The sequence below is a fragment of the Symphalangus syndactylus genome, chromosome 1 (genome assembly GCF_028878055.3).
Source record: "Symphalangus syndactylus isolate Jambi chromosome 1, NHGRI_mSymSyn1-v2.1_pri, whole genome shotgun sequence".
NCBI classification, from domain to species: domain Eukaryota; kingdom Metazoa; phylum Chordata; class Mammalia; order Primates; family Hylobatidae; genus Symphalangus; species Symphalangus syndactylus.
The window spans coordinates 38,591,390-38,615,678 of NC_072423.2; the positions used below are offsets into that span (position 1 = coordinate 38,591,390).

A 24,289-nucleotide genomic window follows, 5' to 3' on the forward strand; every position below is an offset into this window, starting at 1 on the left:
CAGAGCGAGACTCCGTCTCAACAACGACAACAACAAAAATAGTATCTTTGATTTAGTGTGTGTAACTAAGTTGAAAAGAGTGCCAAGATTGATAGAGGAGAAAAAATGTACAAATGTATTGGAAATGAAGGGGTGGTATAACTGCAGACAAACTGAGATTTTAAAACTGCAAGAATACTGTGAACAGTTTTATTTCTTTAAATTTGGAAACAGGTAAAGTAGACAATTTCTAGCAAAATAAATTACAAAGTTGGCTTAGTAAGAATTAGAAACTTCACTAGATTATTATTTAAAAACTTAGTCATGTTTAGAAATATACCTTTACCAGGCTGGGCGTGGTGGCTACCAGCGGGCGGATCACTTGAAGTCAGCAGTTTGAGACCAGCCTGGCCAACATGGTGAAACCCCATCTCTATCAAAAATACAAAAAATTAGCCAAGCATGGTTGCAGTCGCCTGTAATCCCAGCTAATCAGGTGGCTGAGGCGGAGCCCAAGAGACAGAGGTTGCAGTGAGACAAGATCCTGCCACTGCACTCCAGCCTGGGCGACAGAGTGAGACTGTGTCTCAAAACAAAACAAAATAAATAAATAAATATACCTGTACCAATATAAAATTTTAAGTCCTCAAGCAAAACACCAGACTACAAATGAAAACCCCATATGGACAAGTGCAACCAAACGTGAGGGATTAACTCCAATCTTACACAAAATGTTACAGAAAAATTATTTTGCAAGGCTACTATAATCTTGATACCCCAACCAGATAGTGTGAGAAGGGGATATAGGCTGCATTCTCACCAATGAACATGGCAATAAAAATTGTAGTTTGTAAAATGTTAGCATTTACTCAGAACAAAAATACCATGACTAATTAGGGTTTGTCTCAGGAATGTAGGGATGATTAAGCATTAGAAAACTCGTAAATGAAATTTACCATGTTAACACATTAAAGGAGAAAAGCTATATGATAATTTTCATGGACAACGGGAAAGCATATGATAACATTTAGTACTTGTTCATGACAAAAATTCTTAGAAAAGGAATACAAGAGAACTTTCAAAAGGGTGTTAAAAAACACAGAAGAGTACATACGGTATAATTCCATCTATATGAATTTCTGGAACAGGTAAAATTAATACTCAGTAATAGAAGTCAGTAGTTGCCTGACGGGGGAAGGTGGATTGACTGAAAGGGAACATAAGGGAGACATCTGAGATGCTGGAAATGTTGTCTCTTTTGGGATTGTGGTTACATTACTGTTAACATTTGTTAGAATTATTGATTTCATGCCCACTCATGGTTCGTGACCCTCAGTTTAGAGAAATTGCCGAGTGCAGCATATGGTGAAATGTCTCTTTTAGTGTGTGTGTATATACTAGGTTGCGTGTAAAATGTACTTTTCACTGTGGGACTTTTTTTGGTTAAAAAGTTTGAAAGTTTCTGCCCTAGAAGATCTTTTACATAGTATAAAATGATATATACCAGCCTATTCATAGCAGGTTGTGAGAGAGGAAAATTGGAAACCTAACTAGTCATTCAGAGTGAATGGACAGTGAACTGTGCTAGTCATCAAATGGAATACCATGTGACAGCTAAAATGAATGAACTAGGATTTAGGATTATGTGTGTATCAGCATGGACTGAACAGTATCAAACTTTCATATAAATTTATAAAATGTACAGAACTGTATTGTATGGATACAATATGTAGCAAAACTGTTAAATGACCATGGGGGAACATCAGGATAGTGATAATCTCTGAGAAGCAAGAGGGAGGGAAATGGTATCAAAAAGGAATATATGGGGGGCTTTAGCTGTATCCATATCTTATTTCTTATATCTGATCAAGTACTGCAAATGCTAAGATATGACAGCTAGATGGAAAGTACATGAGTGTTGAGTGTAATATTTTTGTATAATTAAAGTCCCCATTTACAATAAAAACCAAGATACCTGGAGAAATAAGTAAATTTGACAAGATGTAAGATTTTTTATGGATAAAATATGCAACTTATCAATAGATAATAATAAATGGAAATACTCATTTGCATAGTAGCAGTACTTGATATCATAAATATGTTCTCCATAAACTAATATAAATTCATTGCACTTCCAATCAAAATCCTATAGGATTTTTGTAGAACATGCTAAACTTAAAGTAACCAGCAATACTACACATCTGAAAAATAAGGAAGGGGGCTTACCCTGGCAAATATCAAGACTAACTAGAAAGCAGTAGTAATTAATATTTTCTTACATTGATGTTCAGTGTGAACAAATAACAGAGTGTGTGTGATCAGACCTTTAGTAGGAATTTGCTATGCAACAGAAGTGGCATTATGACTTAGCGAAAGGTAAACTTTAATACACAGGCTGTCCTTATGAGAGATGGTTAGATCACTATCTCACTTCTTAAAACCAAATTTCTGATCTTTCTTTTAGAAACTTAATATGAAAAGTAAACTAAAGTGTCCATAAGAATATCTGGAGGGGATTCTCTGTATTACGTCAGGATATTTATTTGTGCCTCACATTCCTCATTTGTAAATAATAGTACCTAACCCCAGTTGGTTCTTAGGATTCGGAATTCTTGCTTACTGGACTCTTAGGCTTAAGCACTCAATAAATGTTTCCTACTATATTTAGAGGCACAGCAAGATTTCTTTGAAAAGAAGCAAGGTTGTGGCATAAAATATTTTTAATTAAAATACAGCTTTGTGTATTCCAAAAGACAACATAAAATGAAAAGTCATTCTAAGGATTTGGAGATTTTTTTGTAGTACATACTTAGTGATAGGGTTTATGTCAGAGTAAAAACAGTAAGAAAAGGACCACATAGTTGAGGACTCTGGAAAGAGTATACACTGTTTAATTAAATGTGTAGAGAATGCTATTTGTCAAACCATAGTATAGAGTTAATAACTTGAAGGCTTTACTGCAAGTTCAGGATAATTAGACCTCTTACCTTATTGAAACTTTCCGGTGAGTAATCTTAGAATCCTAATTTTACTAAGGTATCATTTGGTAAGCCGACTTATTCAGCTGTAAAGATAGTCTTTGTGTTCTTTTGAAATCTGCATTATGTAAGTATCACTTATTGCTGGAATTAGAAATAGTGTCTGAACTTAGATTTCAATTCTTGCAGATGTTGAAAATTTATTTCAGTAGAGAACTTGCTGCCACACCATTGAAGGAAATCTGTATATTCTGTAAATGACTCATTCACGTTTTGATAGCAACTTGATCATAAATCTAGTTTCCTTTTTTGTATTTCATTTGTTTTTAACCTGGAACACATTGTTACCTGTTCCTTGTCAGCCTACATTCAGTCTATTTACACTTCAAAAATATTGGCTAAAAATACTTCAGTTTTTAAAATAAAAGCTTAACTAATTGAGATGTATTATCAGCATTACGTACAACAAATGCTATTTTATTACATAATTTAAAAATTCTCTGGAGATATTAGACAGATGTCAGCCAACCATGGTTACTGAGACATGCAAAGGTAAGGCTGGTAACTTTAAGTGTTCACTTAGTTCCAAAATGGTTTTAACCCTTCTTTTAAGACATGGGACACTGACATCACGTGGCAATACCAGGTCATGTGGCCATTCAGATGACCCAGAATAGGCCTAAACTTAAGTTAGTTTCATTTCAGTGAAGAAAACATACTGTAAAGGTTTTATAGAAAACTTTTAGATCCCCAGGAATACAGCTTAACTCATAAGAAACATTTCTTCTAACGAAAGTGTAAGAGAGGCTGGGCGTTGTAACTCATGCCTGTAATCCCTGTGCTTTGGGAGGCCGAGGCGGATGGATCATCTGAGGTTGGGAGTTCGAGATCAGCCTGGCCAATATGGTGAAACCCCATCTCTACTAAAAATACAAAAAATTAGCCGGGCGTGTTGGCGCGTGCCTGTAATCCCAGCTACTCCGAAGGCTGAGGCAGGAGAACTGCTTGAACCCGGGAGGCAGAGATTGCAGTGAGCTGAGGTCACGCCATTGCACTCCAGCCTGGGCAACAAGAGTGAAACTCCGTCTCAAAAAAAAAAGTGTGGCTGGGCGCGGTGGCTCACGCTTGTAATCCCAGCACTTTGGGAGGCCGAGGCGGGCGGATCACGAGGTCAGGAGATCGAGACCACAGTGAAACCCCGTCTCTACTAAAAATGCAAAAAATTAGCCGGGCGTGGTGGCGGGCGCCTGTAGTCCCAGCTACTCGGAGAGGCTGAGGCAGGAGAATGGCGTGAACCCGGGAGGCGGAGCTTGCAGTGAGCCGAGATTGCGCCACTGCACTCCAGCCTGGGCGACAGAGCTAGACTCCGTCTCAAAAAAAAAAAAAAAAAAAAAAAAAGTGTTGCAGAAACTGTTTACTCTCATTCCTCCTAATGCCGGAAATCACTTTTATTTTTGCTGTTTATACAGAAGTTTCATTTTTTATTCTTTTTTTAGGCTAAATTCTTATGAATGGAATAATTGAACAAAAGATATAGACATTTCTAGGGAGATTTCTTCTTATATCTTGCTTTTTCTATCAGTTTTTCACAAGGAACAGAGATATTACTCATGCTAAGTCAAAAAGAGGTTTTGTTCTGAGGATATAATTGTGGAGCTGGAACAGGCCTGGACAGTCCTCAGAAACCAAGCCTAGAGATTGGCTGCTCTACTTTTCTTCAAGACACCAGTTGTCTCTGCCTAGCTTGGGCTCACACTCTTACTTGTACACTGACTGCTAGCTACCCTGAGTCTACTATATTTTATGCTGCCTCCTGGCCACCTGATGAACATAGTTACTTACATAAAGGCATGTATAAAACTGACCCTTCGGCCTTCAGGGTTGCTTCTCTTTCCTCATTCCAAATAGTGACGAATGTACCATTACATGCCACTCAGTTACATTAGGTAGTCGGTCACATTAGTTGTGTTTCAATCCTTTTCCCTAAACTGCACTTCCAGTAGGTCATTCAAAATGCGAATTGTCACTGAAATAAATGAAGTAATACTCCTATCATTAGCAGTAATTTTTGTCTTCAGCTCTTTAATCTGTACTGGCCTTATTTTCCCCTCATCTTCTGCCACAGTGCTTCCTGTGCACCATATTTTAGTGGTAACCTAAATTTTTCGTCTCTCCTAAAACGTTTCCTGTCTTTAGAAAACATGCTGAACTTTCTGCCTGGTGTACTCTCTCAATACTTGCGCTCTGGTGTCAACTTTAGTGACACCTTTCCCTTCCAAAAGTTGAATTAATCCTGTTCTCTGTGCTAGGATAAGACTGTGTCGCATGATATTACAGTGTCTGTAGTTGGCTCCTCTAGAGCATACTTTGTGGCACAGAGTAGGAATCCAACAGGGACCAAAGGTAGCCAAGTACACTTTTTGCTGCCTGATAGTCCCAGGTTATTAGTTGGTAGATTATTACATGTGTTTGATGGAGTTTTGTGCATTTGCTTTATTTTATCAAGTTACATACTACCGTGCTTATTTACGTGTCATATTATAGGTCTACCACTATAGACAGTTTAACCAGGCTACTGTTAAGTTCACTGTTGCTCTTTTATTTGCATTACAGTTCCCTAATTCTATGCAAACCTCACTTTCCCACCATTTCTACTATATTGCTGAAGAAAGTTACATAATCCTATTATTGACTCCTTTCAAATTTTTAGTGTTTGAACCCTAGTTGGATTCCCAAGGTTGCCAATGCAGTATTGGTATGTGGCATTCCATACATCCCTAAAAAGTGTTGACATAGCCAAATTTATGAAATTTATGAAATTTGGCATGCTGTGTTGCCTCTTCCTGGAGGGAGGCCTTTGGGGCCAGTCTCCTGAATTGAGCTTGAGGACGCATTGATTTTTTTTCTGTTTTGAGGGGCGTGAGTATGATTATATTAGGTTATGACCATTCTTTTCTTTTCTTTTCTTTCTTTCTTTTTTTTTTTTTTTCAGATGGAGTCTCGCTCTGTTGCCCAAGCTAGAGTGTAGTGGCGTGCTTTTGGCTCACTGCAACCTCTGCCTCCCAGGTTCAAGCGATTCTCCTGCCTCAGCCTCCTGAGTAGTTGGGACTACAGGCACTCGCCACCATGCCCAGCTAATTTTTGTATTTTTAGTAGAGATGGGGTTTCACCATGTTGGTCAGGCTGGTTCTCAAACGCCTGACCTCGTGATCCACCCGCCTCTGCCTCTCAAAGTGCTGGGATTACAGGTGTGAGCTACCACGCCTGGCAGTTATGGCCATTATTTTCTAGCAAATTATACCAAGGGCTGAATATCTTCAGTTTGAGGACCTTTTTTGAGAACATTCTTTTGATAATTTAAAGTTCTTTTTTGAGCTCTTACTTAATGTTTCTTTTTTAGTAAATATACAATTGACCCTTGAACAATGGGGTGGTTAGGATGCTGTCCTCCTGCACAGTGAAGAATCTGTGTATAACTTTTGACTCTCCTAAAACTTATGACCTACTGTTAACTGGAAGCCTTACCAATACATAAACAGTTGATTAACCCATATTTTGCATGTCACATGCATGATAAACTGTATTCTTTAAGCTAGAGAAAAGAAACTTACTAAGAAAATCATAAGGAAGAGAAAATATATATACTATTCACTAAGTGGAAGTGGATCTTCATGAAGGTCATCATCCTCATTGTCTTCACTCTGAGTAGGCTGAGGAGTCATGCTGTCTCACAGGTGGAAGAGGCAGACTGGGAGTCAGGCACATTCAGTGTAACTTTATGAAAATAAGCAATTTTTGCCTGACTTTGCATTTTCATTTCTCCGAAAATGTTTCTGTGTGGTACCAGTCCTCCTTACGCCTTTTGGTTTAGTTTCAGTGCCCATGTCATAGAAGGATCTGTGTTATAAAAGAAGTCAAAAGCAGCCTTGAATAACTAGAACCCTGTATATATATAGCTAGATTGTCCTATGTCAATTTGTTTTCTGGCACTGCTTCTTCTGCATCTTCTTCCTCATCATCTGGAGCTAGTTTAGAAGCACTGATCTCTGTTATGTCGTCTTCTGTTAATTCCTCTGATGTGTGGAGTCTGTTAGCCCTTGAATTTCTGTACAAAGATGCATCTCTTGAAGCCCTTCACTCCTCTACTTTTTTTTTTTTTTTTGCCATATCCACAATCTCTTATGATTTCCTCGATAGGCTCTGGTGTAAATCCTGTCAAGTCAGGCACATCTGGACACTGTTTTCTCTAGTAGGAATGTATCATTTTGGACTTGATGGCTTTCGTGGTTTTTTCTGTAACAGCGATGGTATCTTCAATGGTGTAATCCTTCCATACTTTGATGACATTCTATCAGAGTTCTTTTTCGTAGCATTGGCAGTCTTTTCCATGGAGTACTGTGTGTAATGAGCCTTAAAGGTCCTTATGACTCCCTGATTTAGAGATGTTATTAATGTGTTCAGGAGCAAGTAGATCACTTTGACACATTTGGTGTTGGAATCATGGGGTTGTGGGTTACCAGTGGCATTGTCCAATGTCAAAAGAATTTTAAAAGGCAGTCTTTTACTGGCAGGGTACTTGACTTCAGGGACAAAGCATTGATGGAACAAATCCAGAGAAAAGGGTTCTGGTTGCCCTGGCCTTTTTGTTGTGGCAGCCGGTGTTTATCTTTTCCCTTCAAGGATTGGAGGTCAGCAGCTTTATAGAGAAGGGCAGTCCTGATCATAAACCTGGCTATATTTGCACAAAACAGTAGAGTTAGCCTGTCCTTTCCTACCTCAAATCTGGTGCTTGTTTCTGTTTTTGCTAATAAATGTCCTTTCTGGCAGTTTTTTCCCCTAGAATAGAGCACTTGGGTCTGCATTAAAAACCTGTTCAGGCAGATACCCTTTCTCCTCAATGATTTTCTTAATGGCGCCTGGGAACTCATCTACTTTGGTTGACAGAAGCTCCTTTCCTGTTATCTTGACATTTCTTAAGTCAGCCTGTTTCTAAATTCTCAGCCATCTTTTACTTTCATTAAATTTTCCAGCTTTAGATCCTTCACCTTAATTTTGCTTTAAGTTGTCGTATAATGTCTCCGCTTTTTCTCAAACCATATAATAGTCTATAGGTATGCCTTTCTTTATAGCAATCCTGTACCTACATAAAACCTGCATTTTCAATATGAGATAAAAAGTTGTTTCACAAAAGGTGCAAGATCTTCACACCTGCTGGCCTAGCTGCAGTGGCAGCTTCACAAATTTTCTTTTTTTTTTTAACAGTAGTTCTTACACTGGGTTCATTTATCTTGAAATGACGGGCAACTGCAGCTGCAGACCTCAGTCTGTGGTACATACCAAGCAATTGGAGTTTTTATTGTAATGTCATGATTTTTCTCTGCTTCTTGGGAGCACTTTCAGCATCACTAGTGGCACATCGTATGGATCTCATGGTATTAGTCAAGGCTTATGGTATTGCACTACACATGGTGAAAATTACATGAGAAATGTGAGAGATCACTTTTTACTGTGATAGTTTACTGGAGAGAAGAACTGCTCACGCAGAGATGATTAGCCTCACACGGTGGATACTCGCAACACTTCTGCTCACCATGATAGCAACAGGAGGTGGCGATGAAATTATTACAGTAGTACAGTATATACTACCTTTAATTTTATGTAGTTATGATTTAATACATCATCTGAATGTTTACATTTCTGGACTGTAAATGGCTCCATGTATGGTCTGTGTTTGTGTAAGTTTTGATAAATTTTAACTTTTTATAGTAGATTTTTGTATTTCATGATGGTAAATGATAGACTAGTATCTACATATCTTTTATGCTTTATAACCTACCTTTTTCTTAGTTTTTTTTTTTCAGTGTTTCTAGGTTACCTGGTTTATCTGAGTTTTTTTCAGATCGTCTCAAATCTCCAAGACATTTTGCAATGTTTCTTGAATAAAATCTGTGTATAAATGGACCTATGCAGTTTAAACCCATGTTGTCCAAGGGTCAATTGTATAGCTCTGTTACAACAACCATTTTGTCAGTGCCTCATTAAGTTTGTGATGGCTGTCATTTGGGCTCTCAATTTTTGTCCTCAAAACAATACCCCTTCCACCCTCCATCCACGAACATTTGCCTACATGTACTTGCAGAGGCTATCTGCATGTTATGGATGGAAACTTCTAAGCTTACATCTTTGGTCACTTGCAACCTCCTCCCTTCTGAAATTTGCAATGTGCATTGGCATGTTGAAGCTTTTGAGAAGTTCTTCAGTAAAGTCTATTTAACTTAGTTTATTTAGGAACTTCTTAATGTGTTTGTCCAGGCACCTTTTTTTTTGAATTGTAATTTACATTGCTAAAATGCACAAACTTTAAATGTTCAGTTCTGTGAGTGTTTTTGAGATAGAGTCTCACTCTGTTGCCCAGGGTGCTGGAGTGCAGTGGCACGATCTCAATTCACTGCAGCCTCTGCCTCCTGGGCTCCAGTGATCCTTTCAAGTAGCTAGGACTATAGACATGCACATGGCTAATTTTTTTCTGTATTTTTTGTAGAGATAGGGTTTCGCCATGTTGCCCAGGCTGGTCTTGAACTCCAGAAATCAAGCGATCTGTCCGCCTCAGCCTCCCAAAGTGCTGGGATTATAGGTGTGAGCCACTGGGCTTGGCCAGTTCTGTGAATTTTGGTAATTTGTACTCATGTGTGATTACCTCTCAAGATAGAAAACATTCAGGAATTCAACAGTGGATTTACAGGAGCGAGGGAATAAAACAAAGATAGAGAACACTTTTATCACCCTAGAAAGGTACTTTGTGCTTCTGTCCAAACATTTTCACTTCTCTTCCTCACTGCCTCTGAGATGATCATTTTGACTTGTCATTAGATTAGTTTTGCCTGTTGTGGGAAGCCGTGAATGAAATCAGTCTATATTTCTTTGTCTTTTGCTCAGCATGTTTTTGAGACTGATCCATGTTGTGGCGTGTATAAGCTCATTCATATTTGTTCCTGAGCAGTATTCCTTTTTATGAGTACATTATAATTTTTTGTTTTCTTTTGATATTTTGGCTGTTTTTAGTTTTTGGCTATTATTAACATGGCTACTATGAACATTCTTATACAGGTTTCTTTTTGTGGACATATGTATTTATTTTTCTTGAATGTGTGATACGGGGTAGATCTATGTTTAACTTTTTGGAACTTGCCGGTTTTCCAAATGTGCTATACCATTTTATACTTTCATTTCGGCAGTTTATGAATGTTCTAGTTGCTTGATGTGGTAGACTGAACCATGGTCTCCAAAGATATTCGGGTTCTAATCCCAAGAACCTGTGAATGTTTTGTATGGCAAAAGAGACTTTACAGATGTGATTAAATTAAGGATCTTGAGATGGGGAGATTATCCTGGATTATCTGGGTGGGCTTTAAATGTAATGCCAAGAGCTCTTACTAGAAGGCCGTTGAGGGAGATTTGAATACAGAAGAGAAGGCAGTATGATGATGGGAGCAGAGATTGGAATGATGTGCTCTGAAGGTGGGGGAGGGAGCACAAGCTAAGGGAAGGGAGCACAAGCTAAGGACTACAGGTAACCACTAGAAGCTGCAAAAGGCAAGGACGAACTTCCCCTCAGACACTCCAGGAGGAATCAGTCCTGCCAACACTGTGACTTTAGTTCATTGAAACTGATTTTGCTAAATTTGTGCTGTGATTGTGATTATTTGTTACAGCAGTGGTAGTATACTAATACACTCCACATCTTCATCAACATTTAGTAGTGTTGGAAAAATTTTAAACCATTCTAGATGGTGTGAAACGGTATCGCATTATGATTTTAGTTTGCGTTTTCCTGATGATTGGTGATACTAAATACCTCTTAATGTACTCCCGTATCTTCTTTTATGACATGTCTGTTATTCTTTTCCTGTTTAACAAAAAAGCTGAGCTTACCTTTTTCTGTGATTTTTAAATTTCAGTGGTTTACGTTACATACACAGGTTTGAGTATCCCTTATCTGAAACGCTTGGGACCCGAAGTGGTTAAGATTTTTTCCAATTTTTAGAATATTTGCATTGTAGCTGTATACTACAATGACCATTTTTTTGGGGGTGTCATGTTGGTATTCAAGAAGTTTCAGACTTTGGAGCATTTTAGATTTCAGTTTTCAGATTTGGGATGCTCAGCTTGTATTTTTTTTTTTTTTTTTTTTGAGACAGAGTCTTGCTCTGCCACCCAGCCTAGAGTACAGTGGAGTGATCTTGGCTCACTGCAGCCTCCGCACCCCTGTGCTCAAATGATCCTTCCACCTCAGCCTCCTGAGTAACTGGGAGCACAGGAGGCACCATGCCCAGCTATTTTTTTTTGTATTTTTTGTTTTTTAGTAGAGATGGGACCTCGCCATGCTGCCCAGGCTGGTCTTGAACGCTTGAGCTCAAGCAGTCTGCCTATTTTGGCCTCCCAAAGTGCTAGGATTACAGGTGTGAGCCACCATGCGTGGCTCAACTGTATTTCTCTTGTGGTTAATGCTTTTTATGTTTTAAGGTCGTGAATGTATTCTGTGTTTTCCTCTAAGAGCTTAAGATTCTACTTTCCCATTGAAGATGGTATGCACTTGTGGTTGAGGCTTATTCTTTTCCATGTTGTGGAAAAGTTGTTGAAAACTAGATTGACCTTGGGCCTTACTGGAAAATGAGTTGACTGTATATGTGTGGGTCTATTTCTAGACTTGTTCTGTTCCACTGATCTTTTTTTCTTATGCCTACTCTATACTCTTGATTACTAAATCTTTTTAGTAAGCCTTGAAATAAGGTGGTGTAAGGCCTCCAATTTTCTTTTTCAAGAATGGTTTGGTTATTCTAGTTTTTTTTTTTTGTTTCCATATGAATTTTATATCATGAATTTCTTAACTCTGCTGGAATTTTGGTAGGGATTACATTGAATCCATATATCAAATTGGAAAGAATGGACATTTAAGCAATATGAGTCTTCCAGTCTATGAACATGGTCTTTCTTTGTTCAGTGTTTTTCATTTTTCTTAGCAATATTTTGTAATTCTTAGTGTTGAGATCTTGAGTATCTTTCTTTAGATATGTAGAAAATATCTGTTGTTTCAAGCATATTTGTTGAAATTTCATTTTCCAAATCTTGACTCTTTATCTTGAAACCTTGCTAAATTTACTTACTAGTTCCAGTAAGTAGATTACTTGTAGATTCCGTGCACTTTTCCATGGAGACAGTCATATCACTGTAGAATATAAAGTCAGTTTTATTTATTTCTTTCCTGTCCATCTTTTCTTTGTTGTGTAGTTTTCCTGTCTAGAATATCCAATGCATTACTGAAAAGAAAGGGTAACCGTGGACATCTTTGTCTTATTCCCAGTTGTAAGGGAGAGATTTAACGTTTCTTTATGACATATGCTAGCTCTAGGTTTTTCATAGATGTCCTTTTCAGATTGAAGAACGTTCTTTTCTAGTGTTGCTGGGCGTTTTAAATTATAGATGAGTGTTGAATTAACATTTTCAGATACCTTTTTTCTTGCTCATTTGAGAGAATCATAGGCGCGTTTTCTCTTTTATACTATAAATGAGGTGCTTGATTTTTTAATGTTAAACCAATTTTGCTCCTTGGGATAAATCCTACTTAGTGATGATGACCTTTTCTATTATGTTGCTGGATGTGATTTGCTAATATTTTGTTAAGGATTTTTGCATCTAGTAGTAACAGACCTTTGCTGTGTATTAGTACGGGATCTTGGGCCCAAGTGGGTTTGTTGTCCCTTTTTCAATATCAGACAGCTGTTGATTCTCATTCCTCAGCATCTGTATGCCTTTGTCTGGGACTGGTGGTAGCATTGTTTCCTCCCTTCCCCTGGCAGTAGAATATGGTGTTTATTGTTACAGAGTGAAAGGCATGTTTGTGTGTGGGAGATGGGCAAGTAAGTTGTGCTCCACAAATCCCCCAACTCAACAGCACATGTCTTTTGCTCTACTCTTCCCTTTGAGGCAGGGGATCTTTGCTTTCCCTTGGGTTTGGTAGACTTTCCTGCATCTCCCATCATAGTTGAAGGCATTTGCTTCATACGAGATGCCACCAAGTGGGAGGAAGGAGCTCTCCCATTTTCTGCCTTTTTTCAAGAGCACTCAGTTGAGGCCCTTGGAAAAGAGCTTGTGAATGAGTGCAGATTCTCTTTCTATCGGGGACTCCCGGGGATTCTTAACTGTTATCCTAGCTCAGCCTTTCATCCTTACTTTTATCTTTAATATTCAGCAGGTTGACCATGAATGTGTTTTCTTTCCATATGTGGATTAGTATCTGTCATCTCTTGAAAAGTTTGTGGCCATTATCTCTTCATACATTTTTTTGTTCCCCATTCTCTTTCATCTTTCTCTGGCACTCTAATTAAACCCAACTGACATTTGGTTTTGGATATTCTGAGTTTTTCCCCCCACACTGTTTTTTCCCTCTTTGTGTTTCAATTTGCATACTTTAATTTGGCCTGTCTTCAAGTTCACTGGTCATTTCTGTTAAGCCCATCTAATGATATCCTTAATTTCTAATGCTGTATTTTTCATTTCTAACGTTTTCCTGTGATCCTTTTTTGTAACTTTGATATCTGTGATGAAATTTTTTTGTTATTCATGTTGCTATCTCTTCCATCAGTTTCTTTAACATTTTTATTATAGTTATCTGATTTTATTCATGTTTTGACTGTTTGCTACTCCCTGTATCTTGTAATTTTTGATTGAATGCTGAACATTTGTATAAAAACAATGGAGATTGAAGTAAATAATATTTACTTTTAGAAAATGGTCCGTCATTTCTTGTGTTGTCCAAGCGTGATTTTGGATCTCTTTTTGGTTTATAGCTGAGCCATCAGCTTTCTGAACCATGAGAGATTTCTCTATAGCTCAGCTGTCAATTCATTGGTCATTCTTTTTTTCTTTCCCCCACCCCCTCTTTCTCTAGTCCTGCCTCCAAGCTTTTATGCCCAGTGAGAGATCTTTCTGCTATTAATACCTTCCAGAGGTTTCTTTTAGCAATCCTACCCTGTCTTCAAGTTCACTACTCATTTCAGCCATGGTAGGTCAACGTCCTGAGTATCTGGGTGAAAGTTTTTTTCATCTTTCCTGTCCTACCACAGTCCTTGGCAGCTCAATGTCTAGAGTCTCTTGGGATCATCTTTTTCTCACCTTTCTTGCCTGTCCCTCCCCTCATCCCCCATTGATGAGGGTAGATTGTTTGCATTTGTGGGAGATCTTAAGCTCCTTAGGGGATCTCCCTCAGCTTTCCAGCCCTGTTCCCCAACCTTTGACATAGTTTTTGCAGGTACTTAGTGGAAACCTACGGGAATGAGTGGTTGGGATGGATGCACGCTTGCTCTGTGGGATCCTTGCAATTTAATATGCCATGTCATGTACATGTAGGCTGGTTGCTTCTTACTTTCATTTGTGGCAGGATTATTCCTCACTAGTCACTCCGCCAGGAAAGAGACCATCCATGCAGCCTCTCTCCTCTCAAGGCTCAACACTTGGAATTTAGTTTTTCTTAGGCTACTTTGTATCCTTAACTCTCTGGTTCAGAGAGACCATGATTTTGTAGCTTATCTGGCTAGTTTTGATTATTAGAATGAAAGTGATGCCCTGTTGTAACTTTCTACATCCTAATCAGAAGTGGAATTCCTTCTATGGAATACTTTTTAAATATATAGTCTGATAATATATACCTGACACGTTTTCTGTTGTTTCATTATGGTTGATTTTCTCAGGGCTAGGTTTCTAAATTTTTTCCTGTTCTTCTCAAATCTTAACTCTCCATCTCTGTCCTCAAGTGTTAAGTGATCTTTTGTCTTATTTTGAAATTAAAGTCATCAACAAATTATTTCAACATATAGGTTTATAGTTGTGGAAGACTCGCTACTCAAATGGAATGAGAACGTTTTGGGGGATAGGATGCAGTAGTTCTTGGTAGTCCAAGACTCTTAATAAAACAACTAGAAAAGCCAGGTAATTTACAAAATTTATATATTTAGTGATACAGAACAATGGGTGTAAAAATGATTAAAGAAAGCAAAATTTTGCACCCTGGGGGAATACCTTTCACAAGTGAGCAGAGAGGTCTGCAGCTGATCATTGTTTTTCCTGGGTACAGAGTAGAGGAGGCCTTTGGGCTGCAGCCTGAGTGGCAGATTGGAAATATGAGGGGCCTTTAAACACACAGAACCCCCTCAATATATTCCTAAATTCCGTAGTTCAACTGGGCGGAAGAGATAAACCAAAATCTCAGAAAAGGAGATTGTGATATTTTCTAGTCCTGTGGTGTTGAGATAAAGATTCTCTAGGGGAAGCGACTTGAGAACAATAGGTGAGAGTTGAAAGCGTTTGAGGAAGTGGTGAATACACACTGATGATTTTCAACACACCCAGTTTCTTCCCCCGTAGACATTTGCCAAATTCTGAAGCTGCTTAGGCTAGAGAGCTAAACCAGAAATCTCTTAAAAACAAAGCAATTCTTATAGTATCTAGGTACCTAGAAGATAAGGATCTGCTAGTTTTTGAAATGAAGGCTCTGCAGAGTCTCATCCTAGGAACAGGGACAAACCAGAGGTAGTCTGGTTCATAGCAAAACTGCTACTCAGCAGTGTTCTATGATTCTGGCATTATAGAGGAAGTAGTAAAAGTCTATGTATGAAATTGTGTTAAGTGAAGGATGAATAAGAATATCTAGGGTAACCACTAAAAGAAAAGAATGTGTAACAAATGAATACAGAAAAAAATTGGATATAGAATATGTGATAAATTCAGAAGAAGACAAAGAAAATGTAAAACAAGCAGACAACTAAATTAGTAATTATATTACGTGGAAATGGGCTAAATATTCCAAGTAAATGGCAAAAATAATCAGACTGGACAAATAATAATTACCTAAATATAAGTACCTAGAAAGATTGAGAGAAAATGATGCGAAAAGATATACCATCCAAATGCTAACTGAAGGAAATAAGTGTGGCTATACCAATCAGGCAAAGGAGACTTTAATACAGTAAACAGTAGTAGAAAAAGAGAACTACATTTTATAATGTAAGGGGATTGATCCACCAGAGTTATCACAATCCTTTATCTGTACCCAGTAAAATAGCCCAAACATCTATAAACCAAAAATTTTATTTTGAACTAAAAGAAACAGACAAATAGGCCATCACAATGGATGCAGGTGCGTAGGACATACATACATCACAATCAGCAGGCTTGATCTAAATGTCATACGTAGAACATTGAAACTATTAATGGTGGTATTAACCATCTTTTTCCCTTGCACATGGAAATTGTACTAAAATTGACCATAAGCTGGGGCCATAAACAAAGCCTCAGCAAATATCATTGATTTTAATAATTGAATATGTTGTTTGTATTATAGTAAATAAAAATAACTAGAAAATTCCTAGCTGCCTAGAAATAAAATACCATGCTTTTGAATAACATGACTTAAAGAAGAAATTATGATGGCTATTAGAAAATATTTTAAACTGATTGAAAATGAAGGTGAACTACAATGATCTGGAATGCTGCTGCTGAAATGCTAAGATGAAATTTATAGCCTTAAGTCTATGCATTGGAAAAGAAAGCTTTTTTAAGGAGGTAGAAAAGGAATAGGAAATCAAACCTAAAGACAGTAGAAGTAAGGAAATAATGAAGACAAGAGCAGAAATTAGTGAATAGAAAGTAATCTTAGAGAAAATTGACAAAGCTAAGAAAAAGTTGGTTCTTTGAAAAGATTAATGGAGAGACACCATAAATTTAAATAATAGGAATTGAAAAATGTCACATCACTACGGATCCTACAGTCGTTAAATAGAGGCATTTATGAACAGTTTATGGAGAATATGGGATAGGGAGAGAATGCAGAAATTTTTAGTTAGGGCTGGACCATTCAATATGGGTAGGCAGTACCTTTGTGTAGCTATTGAGTACTTGAAATGTGGCTAGTCCTAGCTGAGTTGTCCTGTAAGTGTAAAGTACTCAACAGATTTTGTAGACTTAGTATGAAAATTTTTTTTATATTGATTGCATGTTGAAATGATGGCATTTTGGATATATTGGATTAAATACATCATTAAAATGTTGCCTATATCCTTTTACTTTCTAAAATGTCACTAGAGAACTTAAAGTACATATGTAGCTCATATTACATTTTTATAGAGGTTGTTATATTGGCTTTAAGATAGGTACTGTTATCCTTATTTTACAGCTGAGAAAAGTGGGGTATATAGAGGTGGCCATGCAGCTAGTAAGTGGCATCCTTGGGATTTGAACCGGCCAACTGGCTTCAGAATCTGTTCTCTGAAGCATTACACTGTTTGTGTGTTCTTAAAGGATATTAAGTCATTTTACTGTTATTTTTTGCAAATACTGAAGGATTTTTAGTAGTAGGGTGACATGCAGTATGCATTTTAGAAAGCTGTTTGCATCAAAGAAGGTAGAAGGTGGTGACTGAAAGACTAGTTAAATGATTTGTAGATTGAGAAAGGAGTTGGAGCTAAATGTGTCATTCTAATCCTATCTAATGGACTAATTTGTCAGGCACAGATAGCTCTGTTATTGTATAAAGAGCTCAGCCTTTAATGGCTCTTTTTAGGTCTCCAGATTAGCTCCAGATTGTTAGGTGCAACACAATACATTGACACAGTTAAGTACTTGTTCTCTGGCATCATGCTGCTTGATTCAAATCCTAGTGTTGGCACTTAAAAGTTGTGTTATCATGTTGTGTTGCTATAAATTGTCCTTTGTATTCATGACACCTTTCTCCCTAATCATCTACTTTTTTTCCACATTTGATAACTCCTTTATATGTATTTCTTAGAATTTTTTTTTTCACTGAGCTTGGCGCTTTCTGAGTTCTCTCGTATACCAGCGTTGTGTTTCATTACGACGTGACCGTTTGATCTCTGCTAAGCTCTAAATCTTTGTTTCTAGTTGCTTATCGGGCACCTCCTTCTGGAATTTCATAGTCACAGCAGATTTAGTTTGACTAACACAACACTTATGTTCCCCAAATACTTCATATTTTGGCGAATTGTATTTTCATTCAACTGGTTTTTCAAGCAAGAACCTGTAATTTGTAACTTTTTCTTAGTAAACTCTGTTCCTTCTGTCTCCCTAATATGTATTCTTTCCTTTTGTGTATTGCAATTCTCTGCTGGTTGATCTCTCTGCCCTTAGAAATTTACCCCTTCTCGATTCCTCGCTCCCAATACCTTGCTACAAAGGATTTCTCTTGTCCTACCCATCCCAGCTCAACAGTGTAGTTTGCAGATGAATAACACAGACTGGATTTGAGAATAAACAGGTAAATACAGGCACGATAGATGGGCAAAAAAAAAAAAAAAATTGTTGAATGCAAAAAGGAATGAATAAATGGCAAGCTGCCAAGGAAGTGCAAATATTTCCTCAGGAAAATCTTTCCTGACACCTAAGGCAAAGTTAGGTGATGTTTCTTTGTGTACCTGTAATCCCCATTGCAATTTCTCTTACTTGTCATGTGTATTTTAATCATGGCAGTCTTCTTCACTAGTCATTGACCATCCTGAGAAGAGGGAATATTTTTTTAAAAAAATTATTTTTCCATGTGGTGCAAACCAAAATAATGGAATTATGGAGAGGTTAGAGCAGGAATGCAGTTTGTGTACATTGGAAATGAATCTTAGCATATAATATATGAAAATTAGCCATGTTCTTTGATGGGAAATAAATTTGCATCTTGTGTTCGGATCTTCTTTGACGTTAAAAGTATGTGCAAAGTGTGTTTAAAAACTGTTTTTTTTTTTTTTACTTTAAAAATGTTTTATCCAGTTTCTTGTACACACATACACATAAACATACACAATGGCCATATCATTCAGCCTTTTTCATCTTTTCACCCCCTTTTCTGCATATTGGTATATCTGCAACCCATATTAATATCCTAGATTTTTGTTTATACACGTATAATCCTGTTACTAGTTGTAACACATGACACATTGCCAGATGACTTAGAATAAAGCTGTCACATTTGACCTTTTCACTAGCAATGTGGAATGATAACAGTTTCTTCACATCTTCTCTAGCAGTAGGTATTTTAATTAACTCAATTTTTGCCAGCTAGATTGGGCATGAAATGATGCCTCATTATTATTTTAATTTGTACTTCCTCCTCTATGTTTAATAACTATTGTCTGATCATTATGATTATTAAGGAACAAACTAATGAAAATGTAAGCATCATTGTTTTCATAAAGATACACTTTGAAAACTACAATTTCAGTATTTGGGGTGTGTGATGTAAAGACTACAGACCTCTTTACTTTCTAAAAAGGATGCTTTTGGGAACTTTATTAAATATGGCAAATTGAACACATTCATTTTCCTTTTTCCTATATCTCACTAAAATTGAAGGCAACGGAAAGAAAAGCGTAAGAGCTAAGATATTAAGAGCTTCTGGAGCGAAACAATTTTTAAACCCCAATTAAAGGATCAGGAATAAAAGTTATGTGGGACTTATCAGTATCAGTAGTGGAGTCTAGAAAATTGAGGGCACAGTGCTTTCTAAATTCTGTGTGAACTGATAAGGAATGACCTACAGGGAATTAAGCAAAAAAGTAAAAATAAAAAATTTCAAGATATACAAAATCAAGGAATATTATGCTACTTTTGTACAGGAATAAGGTGGTGAGAATGTGGTTAGTTGTATGTACATATGTTTATATTTGTAAAATGACGCTGAATAGACAAAACAGCTTAATAAAAATGATTCCTATGGAAGAGAAAAGACAAGGTACAGTTCCTTAAATTGGGAAGAGAAACTATCTGACTTTACTCACCATGCAAATTGTTATTTAGATGAAAATGAAAAAATATGTGTTAAAAAATTTCTCTCAAGGGCAGGTGAAACCGGACTACAGCTTTTCTTCACAGACTCTGTTTGCCATGTTTATTTCTTTGTTCTTGATTACTTCACACTTGATGCATTTTTCCCTTCTTGTAACTGTAGATTTTGCCTCCTAATAGTTATGAAAGTTTAAAACCTGGGGGAGAGTGGGCTTACAAATTTTCAATGTATTTTTGTATAGTCTTTTGAGAGTAGATTGAAGTTCTAAAAAGTAAGAAAACCTTTTGTGAAAATATTTTAATGGACACTATTAAGAGTTTAAAATAGTATTGGTGGTGAAAAATCGTTAAAAGTATCTGATTTTACTTGAAAAATCACTGTATTTTCCCACAAGAAGAGTCCTTATAACATTCTTGTTTTTAGAAGGGTTTGTTTCCATCATTCATTTAAATTCATAAAGATAACATTTTCATGGGTGGAGAAGTCTGTTGGGAAAGTCATAATTTGAATTTCTATCTTGTTTTGCAGTTTGCTTTCTGTGATAAGTTGAAATTATTACTTGATGTTCAAGGTAGTCTCTACATCATCCTTTCAATATCTTTGCTAGGTTCGATACAAGAGGCTGTTTTCCTAGCGTGGCTTGCTGCCTTTGGTAAGAACATGTCGTCCATCTTGCCATTCACGCCGCCAGTTGTGAAGAGACTGCTGGGATGGAAGAAGTCAGCTGGTGGGTCTGGAGGAGCAGGCGGAGGAGAGCAGAATGGGCAGGAAGAAAAGTGGTGTGAGAAAGCAGTGAAAAGTCTGGTGAAGAAGCTAAAGAAAACAGGACGATTAGATGAGCTTGAGAAAGCCATCACCACTCAAAACTGTAATACTAAATGTGTTACCATACCAAGGTAAGTTTTGTTAGATCCCATGTTTGATCAAATTATGTCAAGGAATCTGAAGGAAAGTTACTGAATTTGTGTTCCTTTCAAGTCACCTGTAAAAAGTGATGATTGAAATATGACTGTTTTTAACCTTGTATAAATTGTTTTTGCTAGCTGTCTTGTTTTATAAATTTTCTTGAATAGTGAGAAGGTTTAATCAAGCTAAATAAGATACTTAGATTTATTATCTTCATTGCCTAAATTTGTATGTTATCCTCATTTCTGTGATCGAATGATACTTGAATAAAGAATTGAAGCTTTTTCTATCACTAACATAGTAGCAGCCTACAGTTTGCTCCTCCCTTAGTCAAAGCTTTCATCAGGGGTGAAAAGAGGCTGCTCACTTTTTAATGAATTTTATATGGTTTTTCTTTGCGTTGCAGCATTGCTTCCAAGAAAGAATAGTGTGTTAGGTGGCTTCTTAAATGTTGTAGGCATTAGTCAGAACCTGTCTTAAAGACCTGCCTCTTAGGTTAGGAGGACCTGTTACTTTAAAAGTCTGAAGTTTTCTGAGGATAAATTTAATCATTTACAGATAAATAGCACTGTCATAAGTATTGTTTTTTAATAAAGTGGCAGGTGTTTTAAAATATGTTTTACTACTTGTGTACATTACAGGTTTTGGGGGGAGTGTTAAGAAATTTAAGAATTCTCTAAAATGATTGTTTGCAGTGTCATACCGTGGGCTAGCATATAGCATGTGAAACCATTCTACTTGACTTTGAACTTTGAGAAGTACACTTTTGATGCTTGTAGATAACAGATGCCAGTAACACCAGTGCAGCCTGTCTAGTTGCAAATACTAACAGTAGAATGTTTCTTGCCTTGTTTGGTAGACCATCCATTTCTTTCCCTTACTTGTTTTATGTATATCTTAAAGGTTGCTTTTTTGGTTTGTTGATTTGTTTTACAAATGCTTATTGAGTGTTTGCTATGTAGAAGACACTGTTTCTAGACATATGGGGATACAGTGATTAACAAAACACAAAACTCCTGCCTTCCTAAGGGATAGAAATACACAATAAACAAGTAAACAAATTAATTATAATTTGATATGGTAATGAGTGCAAAGAAGACAACCAAATGCAGTGATAATGATAGAATGAAGAATTAAAAAGCTGCTTTGGGTTGGATTGTGATGCTTGCGTGGAGCTTCGAGAAGCAGCAGCCAACTGAGGGAATAGTCTTCTCTGCAGAGGGAAGAGAGGGAAGAGCCAGAGTGAAGACACTGAGGTGAGCTTCTTGTATTAGAATATTTAAAAGGAGCCCAGTGTAGACAGAGGACAAGACTTTCCCAAAGCTTATAGAGGGCATCCTAGGGTATGGTGACAGTTTGAATGTTAGTCTAAATATAACAGGATGCAAGTAAGTTTATTCTGATGGATTTTAAAGAGGATCTTATGCATTTTTACAAAGATTTTTCTGGCTGTGGGAGAGAGGTATGTGTGTACTAGCGTAGATACGGAAGCAGGAAAATTAGGAGGCTGTGAGGAATCTAAATGCAAGATGATAGAGGCTGGACTGGCGTGGTGGCTGTGCTAGCACACCAAGTAAACAGATTTGGCATAGTTTTAGAAGTGGAACTGGGAACTTCCTGGTGAATGGGCTGAGAAGTCAAGCTATATTTCATTCTTCATTGTGTAGTGTGAGATTTCAGTTAGGTAACCATTTATCATATGCCCACTACGTGGCTGGTGTGCACTTCCTCACTGGAGTTAAGATACAGTGTTTGCTTTTAAACTACTTACTTTCTAGTAAGGGAGATAAACTTAGAAAAAGATGGTTTCATAAGGCTTGGTAGATGTTACAAAAGAAGTATACTTGGGGCTATATCCAGAGGAGGCTTGTGGAAAGTTTCCTTCTGGAGGAATACTGGTGCTTTTGAGTTGAGCGGGGTAAAGAAGGAATTAGGAGAAGCCTGTTTCATCACATGTAGAGCGGTGGTGTGGAGATTGGGAGGTTGGGGAGCATTGGTGAAGTGTTCCAAACAAGTTGGGTATCCTTAGAGTATAAAGTAAGGAGTGGCAAATGGCCAGAGTGTGTATAGGTAGTAAGGAGTCACTGCGTGCTTGCCAGCGTTCACACTTAACCTGAGGGTGACTGGTGAGGTTGGGGCCATTTAAGTGCGGTAGGGTCTGAAGGCTCAGAAGTCAGATTAATTTCAAGTGCAACGTGGGTTGCAGCGAGAAAACTCCTTGTGAGGCTGTCAAGAATGGAGGCCGGGAGACTGGTATCACTTGATTGAAGGGAGCTGTGTGATACAGCAGAGATAGAGCCATGTTTTTGTACGACTTCAGCAAGGCTCAAGTTGCCATTGCAGTGAGGTTATCCACAGAGCAGAGCCTGAGAGAGTCTAATCTTTTAGGGAGGTACAACAGTACTAAAATTGGCCATTGCTGGTATTTAACCTGTGGAGGAGTTCACCTTAGTCATAGCTCTTTTCCTTATTTCCCATTCTTTTTGCAGCCTCTTTTGGAGATAGAGATCTCTGAGAGCTCATATTCTGGAGCTGCTTCATCATTAAAAACATTTTTTTCTGCTCTTTCGCCTGATTAATGAAGTTGAAGTGATAATTATCCATTATCTTGTTTTTCACTATTAAAGTTCCCTTGAAGCATAGAAATTTGCCTAATTTGGTGGTTTTTTTAGATGTTGCAAAAATGGAGATTTGTTGTTATTGATGGTCTATCAAAAAAATCTTAACTTTTTACACACTGTAGCTTGGTGCCATATATTTTATAAAGCTTGTTTTTAGTAGTAGAACAATTAAATTGTGTCAGATTATTAGTCATTTCTTAACTAAATATTCTTAAACGTAAGAAATTTAGTTGGAATTCAGGGAACTCATTTATATGTAAAGTGTAAAAGATGGGAAGTGGGATGGAAAAGTTTTGTTATAGATAAATCCAAACCTTAGCTTAAGCAGAATTATTCAAAATGTGATACACGATGGATTTGTAAGCACATTTACTCAGAATTTCAAGAAAAATGTTAGTAAAGTGCCTTTATAGTTTTATAAGCCAGAAAATACAAGTAAGTTCAACTGATGAAGAACAGGAAACAAATTGTTTAATTTTAAGAAATGGCAAATGTTTTCTGTTGAAATGTTTACTGAACAGTTCCTCCTCTCTACTCTCAGCCCCTTAATATTAGAGTGGGGTTAAAGTTAGGGCAGAAACATAGTCCTGGCCTTGTGTCCCTCCCACTCCCCTCATCTCATTACTCTTGTTGCCTCTGGCAGTTTAAAAGCTGTAGTTATAGATAGGTCACTGTTGCTCCCTTCCCACCATTTTCTGTGGTGACACAGAGTAATTTATAGGTAGAGCTTAACCTCAATAAAAGCTGCAGTGAGCTAAATAATAAAAAATTTCAGGAAGCTTTTTCATCTCAAACATTTTTGAGTCCGAGGGATGGGAGACAAGTTGGTCGTGAAGTCAGAATGGCAGTTGATATTTAGGTAAAGAATCAGACATAAGGAAAAAGCTTTCAATATATTATTATCCACAATAAAGTAAAATTGAAATTGCAGTGGGGATGGAGTTCTGTAAAGTTAAAAGTAA

At 37.3% G+C, this 24,289-nt stretch overlaps 1 protein-coding gene across 11 annotated transcripts in view; it reads left to right on the top strand.

Moving 5' to 3' along the window:
- Window positions 1–24,289, top strand: part of SMAD2 (SMAD family member 2) — an 89,882-nt gene that overhangs the window by 13,508 nt on the left and 52,085 nt on the right. For all 11 annotated transcript variants that reach the window (XM_055232856.2, XM_063639990.1, XM_055232865.2 and 8 more), the window contains one exon: window positions 20,408–20,696. In XM_055232856.2, coding sequence (XP_055088831.1) covers window positions 20,461–20,696 — 236 coding nt within the window. In that variant the 5' untranslated portion in view covers window positions 20,408–20,460. The remainder of the gene's footprint in view (window positions 1–20,407; window positions 20,697–24,289) is intronic.